Source organism: Zonotrichia albicollis, chromosome 6, assembly GCF_047830755.1.
Source record: "Zonotrichia albicollis isolate bZonAlb1 chromosome 6, bZonAlb1.hap1, whole genome shotgun sequence".
Taxonomy (NCBI): Eukaryota; Metazoa; Chordata; class Aves; order Passeriformes; family Passerellidae; genus Zonotrichia; species Zonotrichia albicollis.
The window spans coordinates 39,931,659-39,942,933 of NC_133824.1; the positions used below are offsets into that span (position 1 = coordinate 39,931,659).

General features: G+C 55.0%; 1 protein-coding gene across 2 annotated transcripts; it reads right to left on the bottom strand.

Annotated features, from left to right (window-relative positions):
• Positions 1–11,275, bottom strand: IFITM10 (interferon induced transmembrane protein 10). 2 transcript variants are annotated; one of them, XM_005486554.4, is made up of 3 exons: positions 10,745–11,275; positions 9,302–9,716; positions 1–887 (listed from the first exon to the last, which is right to left on the bottom strand). In XM_005486554.4, exons 1-3 carry the CDS (start codon positions 10,852–10,854, stop codon positions 738–740), a joined length of 675 nt encoding a protein of 224 aa, XP_005486611.1. In that variant the 5' UTR covers positions 10,855–11,275; the 3' UTR covers positions 1–737. The 2 variants fall into 2 exon arrangements, with proteins under 2 accessions (XP_005486611.1, XP_014122254.1); XM_014266779.3 differs by lacking the exon at positions 10,745–11,275 and adding an exon at positions 10,123–10,275.

Sequence of the window (11,275 nt, forward strand, 5' to 3'; positions counted from 1 at the left end):
TCAGAGGTATCTTTTTATTGACTGTTTACAGAAATACAGTAGCACTCCAATTAGGTGGCGTAGGCGAGTTCTCCAGAAGGTGCCTTCCTTCTCAGCATTGCTAGGAGATCCCAAGGAGAAACCTGCCCTTTAACACTTTGGGGTTTCTCTGGAGGCTTTGGGGCTCCCCAGCATAAACTTCCTAACACTTCAGCTCTCCAGGGGATGGGAGTTGTTTGAACCAGTGGATGAAATTCAAGAGACAAAAAGAGGAAAAGAAACCCCCACAAGCTGAGGGTGGTGGGGCGGTCTGAACACACCTGATATGTTGTAAGCCAGCCCTGCCATGATCCCCATCCATCACTGCATGCGTCTCCAGCTCCATAGGACCCCACTGGTTCCCAGAGCTCAGCTGTCTGCCACTAAGTGTGCGTAGCTCTGGGCTTTGCACGCTCTTTTCACACAGCTTGTTGGCCATAAAACAAATATTTCTTGGTCTATTTTTTTTCCTGTACATGTGTAAGAGTGAGACCCTCTCCTTCAGCTGTTCACATACCATTTCAGGGCAAGAAAGGTATGCTTAGCTGGGCTGATAAACTGATTTAACATTTATTTATGTATTTAATTGACCTTTTTTTTTTTTTTTTTTGGCAATCAAGGTGTAGTGGTTGGCTTGTTTGGTGTGTCCTTGCTACAAGAAACTGCAGACACTTCTGGCATAGAGGCATTTTGGCGGCAGCAGCTGCTGTTGGCCTCACTCAGTAGTCAGTGAGAGGGTATCGCAGGAAGATGAAGATAAGGATGATGCAGAAGGTGGCAAGGGCTGAGCTGGTGATGTTAAAAAGCCGGGCTGTCTTGGCATCTTCAACTGCTCCATTTAAGTCATTGAGGAGTTTCTTATCCCGGACCTGAGACAAAAGATAATTAAATAAAGGAATTGCAACATGTATGAAAGGCATGACTTGTTTCAAGCAACAGCCACAAAACCCAGTTCACCTGTATGTGGTTACCTGTACAGGTGCACTGTGAGGGCTGGGCTGGGCCTCTGTATTTGAGCACTTGGGGTGCCATAAAATACCCTGAGGTCAGGTTTGCACCCCATCTCTGCTATTGGTTGAGCTTGTGAAGCCAAGCACTGTAATACTTGTGGGCTGGAGATTCTTGGAAGCAGAGAGGACCTGAAAGAGTGACCCATTGCTGTTACCAACCAGGCAAACCAGGGATCAGGAGTGGGGCAGTGTCATTTGGAGCCTGAAGGTGCACAAAGGAACTGAGATGCCATTGTACCCCCCAGGCACACAGGCTCTAAAGCACACTTCCTTCCCACTGTGTCACAGCTCCCTGGCTGTGCAGTGCCATGCTGGGCCCACCCAGCCCACCAGGGTGCAGGTCTGGTGTGCATCGCTGTGCCTCCATCTGCACTGAGGGGCCGAGCGGGTGAAAGCTGGCACAGCATCCTACTGCAGCTCCAGGGCTGTGCACGAGCCTCCAGCATATTAAGTAGTCCTGGGTTAATGAGTTCCCTTCCTTTTGCAGGTCTTATGCGGATTGTGTAGCATCTCTGCCACAGGCAGCTTTCCATTCTGACAGCACAGTCTGCTCCCTTCATTATCCCGCAGCTTTTATGGGATTTTATGGGCTTTCCTTGGGACAGCTCTGCAGTGGGCGATGATTGTGCATGGCCATGTCACTGGCCTGTCCTCACCTCTCCCAGGCTGCCAGGCAGTGCATGGCACTGCCAGCAGCAAAGCCACTAGCGGGCATTGCTGATGCACTAGTGACAGCACTAGCAGGCAGCAGATGGCACTGCAAGGCAGCAGATGACACTGCCAGGCAGCAATGGCATTACCAGGCAGCATGTGGCACTGCCAGGCAGTGGATGGCACTGCCAGGCAGCAGAAGGCATAGCCAGAGAGCACATGGCACTGTAGGGAAATGATGGCATTGCACAGCAGCAGATGGCACAGCCAGGCAATGATGCTACGAGCAGGCAGAGGTGGCACTACGAGGCAGCAATGGCACAGCCAGGCAGTGATGGCACAGCCAGGCAGGCAGCTGATGGCACTGTCCACCACCAGCAGCAGCTCTGCAGTTGGATCCCAGCAGAGGAGGGCTCAGACTCCGCTGTTTCCTAGCTGGGATATGTTCCTGTCCCCAGGCTGCCCCTTTTGCCAGCACTCAGCACACTCAGGCAGCTGGAGCCACAAGAATGAACAAAAGGATCTGGACAAAAGGACCAGGACACTTGACCCCTCATCCATCTCCTGTATCCAAGCAGAGTGCCCAGGCCTGCTCCCCTGCCCTCTCTTTGGTGGGGGTTGTGGGTGCTGAGGCTGTGAGCCTTGGCCTGCCCTGCTGCCAGCAGTGAGAGCCCCGCTGGGCACTGCTGGCTGGGCACCAGATGTGGGTGGCAAGCTGCAAAAACCAGCCCCAGAGTCAGACCGAGGAATATTAAAAGGCTTTTATCGATTAGCTTTCCAAAAAGACACTGCAACAGATTCAGACCACATCTTACAGACTTTTCTCTCTTCCTCCTGCAGGGTTTACCTGCAGGGCTGTCCTGAAAGCCTTCTGCTAGACATGGTGAAGGGCTGCTGTACCCCTTGTTCTCACTGACCTGTGCTGGTTCATGGGTCCTCCAAAACTGCATTTCAGACCCTCAAGCAACATTCCTCCTCTCCAACACACCACTGAAGACCTCTCTGCACAAGCAACCCCTGATCTTCTGAACTGTGGGAAGGAAGCTGCTGTTGGCATGGGACCCACAGGATCTGGTGCTGGCAGGCACACAGCCAAAAAGAATGAGCCTACTTTTAATGTATTTCATTTGTATTAAATCAAACTGTGCCATGTCCTCGGCCTCTGATGTGCCCTGCTCATTGGAGCCCCGAGCTGGAGCTGGGGCCACTGCCCTGCTATGGAGTGCTCAGCTAGCATCTTTCTGGGATTGGGAAGAGGGACAGTCACAAACTGCATGTGTCTTTGGGGCACACTTGGCTGCAGCTCTCAGCAGAGGAGATGATCTCTGGGAAAGCATCAAGCGGCAGCTTGGGAGCCCACATGCCTTTCTGTGTCAGCTGAATGTCCGGGATGACTCACATTTGAAATTATTCAGTAAGTTTAACATCCTCCCAAAAACCCCTGGGCTCAGCAGCAGCAGACATTTGGCACCTCCTCCCGCACTGGGGAGAAGCCCCAGAGGTGCTGGATTCGGGCCAGAAATCCCGCTTGCCGCTCCCAGCAGACTCTTTGAAGCTCTCACACGCTTCCCTCTTCCCAGCGGTGGGGCTGCCTCAGGCAAAACCGACATGGAGCAAACGCCTTTTGCCCCTTCCTGCACCGTGTGCCGGTGCTCTGTGCCGCAGGCACGCTGGCCTCTGCTGTCAGTGCTTGTGTCAGACGGAGCTGGCTCCAGCAGACCGGCACGGCCGGCACACCGAGCCCTGCAGCCCTCCCGCAGCCGAGCCGCTCCACCTTTTGTGAGGCCGGTTCCTCTTGGCCCCAGGAGCTGTCTCCTACCCCTCACCTCCCGTTCCTCCTCTCCCTGCGGCGCCCTACAACCCTAATTTGCAGGCTCAGGCTTCTCCAGTGCTCCCAGCAGCATCCCCACCTGGCACCGGCTCACACTCGTGACTGGTGCTTTAGCCCTTTCCCACGACACACTTCAGCAGCAGCTCTCCTGGCCTTTCCCATGGCTCTCCCTCTGGCCCTGCTCCTGTCACACTGCTGATGCTGCTGTGGCGAGGGGTGCCTGGGGCTGCCCTCCCCAGTGACACCATTTCCCCACAGTTCATTTCTTTTATCCCTTCTATCTCTTCCCTTTCCTGTTGTTTGAGTCCAAACGATGGCTGCCTTTGACTCCTGCCAAAGGGCACCCAGCTGCCTCCTCTCCCTGCACCTCCAGCTGGTTCCACCCACACACTCCTGCTAACCCCTGTGGCTTCAGTGGTCACCCTCATGAAAATCATCCCTGATTGCCCATAATCATTTACACTGAAATGGAGCCTCTAAGCACCAGAGAAGTGCAAGGGCCCTCATGGCATAAAAGTGCAATGAGGAGTTTCTCCTTACACACCATTCACAGCTCCAGCCTCCCACATCTCTGCAGGGCAGCCTTGCCTCCCCCTGCATGGCTTTGCACCCCTAGATGCTTCCAGATGTCCCTGTTTAATGTCCTGCTGTGGCAACTGAGCCAGGCTCCGGAGGAGCTCTCCTGGAGAGCAGATAAATGTTTCAGCTCCTTCCCTGCTTTGTCCTTAAGGAGATGCTGGTGTCTGTCTTATAGCCCAGCTTCAGCTTTTCCTATTTTCATGCTCCTGTGGCCACCATCATCATAATGTGCTGGCAGCTGCTGCACAAGCTTCTGGGAGCCCTGGAAGCCAATTCTTTCCATAGCCAGAGAGATGAAGCATACTGAGGGACAGGTCCTCAAGGTCACAAGGCTGAACCCCCACCCAGACCAAGGTGTGGTGTTTTCTTAGCCACAGGCTCTTCCCATCATCCCTTTGACCCTTCTCTCTTGCCTAAAACTAGATGGGAATTTTTGGCCCTGCTTTGCACTGAGATGACTGGAGTGTGAGGATAATTACATCTGCTGACTTGGGTTTCCCTGGGCACCTCTAAGCACTATGTGATGGCATCCTTGGAAATCCCCCTTGGACAAGGCAGAGCTCACCTCTGATCCAGGCTGGCAACTTACACAATTTCTTCATCCATGCCTATCCTTATGTGAAACACAGCCAGCTTTTGTGCTCTAACATGCAAACCTTTCTCCTCTCCCACCAACAAAAGGTGGTGTGGCCTTTACATCCATCCATCCATCCATCCATCCATCCATCCATCCATCCATCCATCCATCCATCCATCCATCCATCCATCCATCCCTATTTGCCTGTCACCTCCCTGCTGCTCACCTTATCTTCCAATATCTCCATCTCACTGTGTCCTCCCACACCACCAGCGTGTCAGTGCCCAAGGGTTCTTTCTCTCCTCCCTCTCCTCGCCATCCTCTGCCCTTTGTTTCCTTGGGGTTTTACGTTCTGCTTCCTCTCCAAGGGCTCCCCTTGGCTCTTAGCACCCCATTCCCTCCCCCAGCAGTCACCTCCCCTCTCTCAGCCCCTCTCATTTTTGGGAGCAGCAAACTTGCTGCTCTAGTGAAAAGTGCTGCCTCAGCTTGCAGAAGGAGACAAATGGTTTGTTGATAACGAGTCTAATGAGGCTGTTTTTAAGGCAGCCTGGAAGCCCACAGCTGGTTGTCAGTAAACCCATTTCTGTGCAGAGCTCCATGTCCCTGCACAGAAGGAGCTCTGGAGGCGATCCTTGGATTTATTTGCTCTGTGAATTGCTCAAGAGCTCTCCAGCCCACGTGCCTCCACCACAGCGGCACTGGCATCACGGGACTGTCACCCCTGCCTTTCACCCACGTCCATAAACCATTGCTCCTTCCACAGAGCAGGAGGAGAGCCTGCCTGAGAGGCTGGGTGAGGCAGCCTCTCAGGGTTAATAAATACCTGTGGATTTGTGCTTCCACTTGAAACAAGGAAGATCAACAAGTGACAAGAGAGGAGGGCAAACAGTCGTGCCCACAGCTGTGTGCTAAGGGCTGGGCAGAGGGTGGGCAAGAGAGCTTGGCACGTTTCCATGACCTCAAGGGACAAGAAAACTCTGCAAGCAGTGCTGTGGGCTGCTGGTGAGGCTTAAAAAGCCAGCAAGGCTCCTTGGCATCTTCATCTCTATAGAGCCACAGCGAGGCATCCACACTGCAGCTCATCTCAGATCCCAGCTCCTCTGATCTACTGCCTTGTGGCACAATGGGTACAGAGGACTTGGCTCACCCCAGCAGTCTCCAGAGACGAAGCTCTGAACAACTGAAGTGAGATCTCCTGCCACCAGGCACTGATGCATCATTCATTACCACTTGGAGCTGGGAAAGGGGAAGGGAGGGAGCTGCTGAATATCAGACCACAACATTTGCTTCTGATCAAAATCAACTGAATCCAGAGCGTTGGTGTTGGAGTGATACTTTTATCTGTGCTGGGCTGGGGTTAGGGTTACTTTAGGGCTTTTCTAACTTCCTTGTTGATCTCTCCTCCCCCAGCATGCAGCACACATGATTAGATGCAAGTGCCTTGCTTGCACTCTGGGAGGCTGACCTTGAGAAGCCTGGCATGCTGGAAATGACCCCTGGAGGGATCCGTGAGTTGTGTGACCCCGCTGTAGCCCAGCAAGCTGTGTTTGCTGAGGATCTGGCCTGCTATGGGGGTAAATAAAGATGAGGCATCCTGCCACACTCCGGTTCAGAGTGCCTGGCTGTGACACCTGCCACACACAGAACGTGGCTGGTATGTCACAGTTTCTGCCCCCACCTGAGAACATGTGTTTCTTTCTTCACAAATTCTTTGGTGCTGGGGTGGGGTTTTTGACATTTTTAGTAAATGGTTGTCACCATGAAATAGCATTTCCCTGCAGAAAGGAATCTAGAAGGCTGTAGCTAGCATGCAAAAGACCAGGCAGACATGCCCATTTTCCCAGATGTGGCTGAAACCAATAAAATAGGGCACGAGGAAGGAGACAGCTTCACAGTAATATTCAAGTGTACCAAGGATATGTCTGTCTTCCAGTGTGGGCATTATGCTGCTGAAACCAGAGGAAATGCTAGGGTGTGCTAAGATATACACTGAAACATCTCATGGACTTGGGTCACAAAGAAGATACTGCTTTATTAACTGCATGAATCTGTCAGAAGAAAGTGACCTTTATGACAGGGAATTGAAAATACTATTTCTGATAATGAAAATGATAATTCCTGAAGTTGCTAGATGTTTCAGTTATTTAAAGGAAGTGTAAAAGCTAGGTGTAACCCCAAAGTGTAACCCCAGGAACCATTTGATGGTATCAGTGCACTGATGGCTCTTGAGGAAACCTGCGTTCCACTGGCTGAGGGCTCTGTGTCAGGGATCCCAGAAGAGGCTCAGGGAGAGGAAGGTGCAGCTTCATTCTTCTTCCTACTGCCCCTTAGTCAGTCCCTAGAAAGGCCAGACTTAAGTGCCTACTGCTCAAATGTCCTTACATTTAATTGCAGAGGAACAAGATAACTCCCTGTTTAAAGGGATATCTGGTCCCAGGGCATTTCTTGCTCCTGTTTTCTCTGAACTTCTGGGAAAAACATTATTGACAGTAAAAGAGAAGAAAAAATGTTTCTGGAGAAATAACCATAACACCCAGCCTGGCTAGGGTGCTGTGAAGATCCCTGCAGGAGCTGTGGGTAAGGAACACAGCTGCCTTTCTGAACATCCTAGTCTCCCCCAGGACAGACCTGCTACTGCCCCAGCATCTGCTCTGCCTCTCACCACCCACCCCAAGAGCAGCTCATGAGAGCACTCGGCATCCCTTCAGCCACTTGCTAGCTCTGTCCTCTGCCTCTGAGGGACGTTTTGTTTCTATTTTCCCCCTGCCACAGAGTCACAGCCACTGGGGAGCTCCAAAACCAGAGCAGAGTTATTTCTACCCGCTCAGCGTTGCCTCTGTTTGGGTACCGCGGTTACATCCCATCAGCTACTGCCTTCTCAGCCCGAAAGCCAAGGCTGGTTTTTGACAGCCATCTTCTATTCTCTTTTCTCTGATTTGGAGCAAAGTTGCCCATTTGCCTTCCCTCTCCACTGCCTCTTTTCTTCATGCTTTGTGTCCTCTAGGTCTTTGCAGACAGATGCCAAACCCACACCTGTGTCCCGGTACAAGGCCCCAGGTTATTTCTGAGCTTTGCCCTCCCTTCCAATCCCATGTCAAGGATAGTGAAGGGTCTAGCCTCTAAAACCTCTGTGGGTGGCAGACACCACTCTACCTTGTCACCAGAGGATGGGTCAGCCCTGTTCTCAGGCTCTCCTGCCCTCACTGCTGCAGCAGCAAGGAAACACGTACCCAGACACCCATGGTAGCCTCTTCCACGGGCAAGATGTCAATTGCTAAAGGCAAATACAGACAAGGAAAGGCTTAAAAAAACAAGGAGGAAGCCAGTGTTTTCTTCCCTTGCTGGATCAAGGTGTGGGGGGTGTTAAGGGACTTGCTCCCCCCACTCATACTAGCCTGCTGCTGGCTGGATTTGCCCTTTGCTTGTGGTGATGCTTTGCCCCAGGATGATTTAAATTATTAAGTGCCTCACCCAGTCAGCAGCAGAGCCTCCTGCACAGGCGATGGATGAGAGCTCATCTCCCATCTTGGGAATGAGAAACTGAGGCAGGCACCACCAGGCCAGTGCTCGGTGAGCCCAAGACAGGGAGCTGCAGGGAGGCTTTCTGATGGAGACCCTGACAGTGCTGGGAGCAGCCTCCTTGCAGTGCTGGGTGCTCACAGTGCAGCTCACAGGAGCTGTATGGGGTTAATTGATCTGCTTCTGTGACGAAGCCTGTCTGCACCCTGGCCTTCCTCTAAATGCTGCCTGCCAAAACAAATCAGCCAGTTCCTCTCCGGGCCACCCAGCCGCCCCGGGCTCTCTGCACATCCATTCAGTTAGTTTTGCATCTGGCAGGCAGGGAAGGGGAGGGCAGCCCAGGCCCCTCTCTCCTGGCAGCTGCCAAGGTGCTGCCTGTTTGCCAGGCACCATTCCTGCCGGGCTGCTCTCCCCTGCAGCTATCAGGAAAAATAACCTGGTCCCATTCCCATCATGGGCTGTGCTCCACGCCATCGCCCTCTCCAACAACACAGCTCTCTATCCCCCCCAGCCTGACACTGTGGGAAGCCCCCTGCACTCTCTTCCACCTTCTCACCATTCCCATGATGCTGGCAGGTCTCCAGGCCTTGTTTTGGGATTTACAGGGCTTGGGGTGGGGGAAGCTGACCACGAGTTCTGGTGTTTTAATGACGGAGAGGGCAAAAAAGAAACAGGCAGGATTGCCGTGCACTTTGTAAGCTTCTTACCCCCTGCAACTTGCCAGCTGACGGCTGATCCTGGCTGGCTGCTTCTTACTGTTCCTGCCTGACCATCCAATGCTGCTGGGTCCTATCCTGATGATCTCTAACAGCTAGGATCCCAAATAAAGGACCTAGTGCCGTCGTGCCTGCAGGTGCAGCCAAAGCAGCCCTGTGTTCCCTGCCTGTCACCCTGCACCGGGGTACAGAGGAGCCTCTGAGGGTACTTGGAGCAAGTGAAAGCACCTCTTCCCCACGTGAAGTAACATCCAGGCTCCTCAGCTCTTCCCATCCCGATCCCCATTGTCTGCAGCCTCTCATTTGGGTGGCAAAGTGGGGTTTCACATCAGGCACAACCCCCGAAGGCTTCCCCCCTGCCCGGTCACCCCGCACCCCGAGCCCCGCGCTCGGCACTCACTTTCAATGAATAGGCCAAGGCGATGAAGCCGAGGCAGCAGAAGTTGAGGTATACAAAGTTGAAGATGGACCAGAGATAGTAGTCGTTCACCTCGGTGGTGTCGGGGTAGATTTCGATGACAGTGGTGGGGTTGGTCATCGTCTTCTTCTCCACCGAGTGCTTGCACGGGACCGCTGGCCGCAGGCTGTCCCCTTTGCAGCTCTTGCTCTCCATGAGATAAACGGCAGAAGAGGGAGACAGGACGGGCGAAGCTTGCCGGAGAGCCGGGGGCTTGGCGATGCAGGCGAAGCAGCCCTGCGGGGGGCCCTGCGGGGGTCTCGGGGTCCAGGCCACCCCCTCAAAGGGGCATGGCGGGCCCAGGGGGGGGTCCTGTGTCCTCTCCGTGGTGGCTGCCGCGGCGTCACCGCGCTCTGCCCTGGCAAAGCCAAAAACCCCCCGTCAAAAATGGGGGTGAGGGGATGGAAAGGCCGGGGGCAGGGGTAAAAGAGAAAGGGGGGAAGGAGCAGAGAAGGGGAGACGTGGGGGGAAGGCAGGAGAGACAGAGAGGGACCGGGAGAGCGAGGAGAGAGCAGGGAGAGGAGTGAGGGAGTGGGCAGAGGAGAGAGGGAGGAGAGTAGGGCAGGCAGGAGAGGGAGGAGGGAGCACCGCTACACCCGGGGACCACGACGCCGCCGCCTCGGCGCGGAGCTGCCGCCGGCCGCGGCCCCGGGCGGGGGCAGAGGCGCGGGCAGCATCCCTCCCTCCCTCTCTCCCTCCCTCCCTCCCTCCCTCCCCTGTGCCACGGCTCCCCCCGCCGCTGCCCGCTGGCCTGCGTGACCCGCCTTCCAGCCACCACCGGGGAAACCATCCTTTTTTAAAAAGGAGACAAATAAAAGCAGAAAGAAACACTCGGGAGGCGCCGGGGGGCTGCGAGGGAGTTGCCAGCTGGCCGCGCTGCAGCCCCCCGCATCCCTCCCCGCCCGCCTGTCTGTCGGTCTGACAGGGCCTTCTCCTTTCTGTCCCATGCCGGGATGGGAGCCGGTGGCTCGCTGCGGGCGGAGCGGGTCTCCCGGTGCGGCAGAGCAGCCCGCCCCTCCGCCCTGCCTCCCTCCCTCCCTCCTTCCTTAGGGGGGTGGGCATTTTGGGGGGGATTTTTTTCCCCTGAGTCCAAGTCTTTACGGTGATTCCATTTCCCGGTTCCTTCCACCTGCCGGCAGGTTTCCCATACCCCCCTCCCTCCACCTTTTTTTTTTTTTAAGGGTATCGTGGCTGAGGAGGTGGAGGGGAAGAGGGGATGAAGAGGGGAGGAGGGGAAGAGGGGATGAAGACAGAGGATGGGGAAGGGGGATATTAGAAGAAGTTCCCCTCCACCCTAGCTTTGCAAATAGGAGAGACTATTTGGCTGCCCGTCCGTCCGTCCATCGGTCTCCTCCGAAGGCATCAGGAGGAGCGAGGGATACTCACAAGGAGGGATGCGGGGAGTCGCTGCATATCCGGCTCAGCACTGCCTCCGGCTCGGCTTCCTCGGCGCTGGAGTTGAGGGAGGAGGGGAGGGCGGGGAGGGGGGCACCCATGGACCAGGGATGGGCAGGGAGGGAGTTAGGGGATGGGAAGGTCAACCTGCAGCCCCCTGTCTCCCCCCGAACATGCTTCACACAGGAGAGCTCCTCTGTGTCTCAGCCCTTCTCCTCGTGTCCCCCCCACTGGGACGTCACCTCCTGCTTGGAGCATCCTGGTAGCGCCCCGCTGGAGAAGGGCACCTCCTGGGCCCCGGCCGAGCGGCTTCCCCGGGCAGCAGAGGGGGATGCTCGGCCCTGCTCCCCCCAGTGTCACCCACAGAGACATTTGCAGCGGGGACTCGCTGCAGCCTTTTTTGCGGGCTCTCCGCTATGGACCTGGGTGAAAAACTACAATAAGTGTGGCAGGAGTGCGTGGGGACGAGCGGAATTAACAAGGGGAGGTGGTGATGATGCAATGCTGTGGGGAAAAACGGGC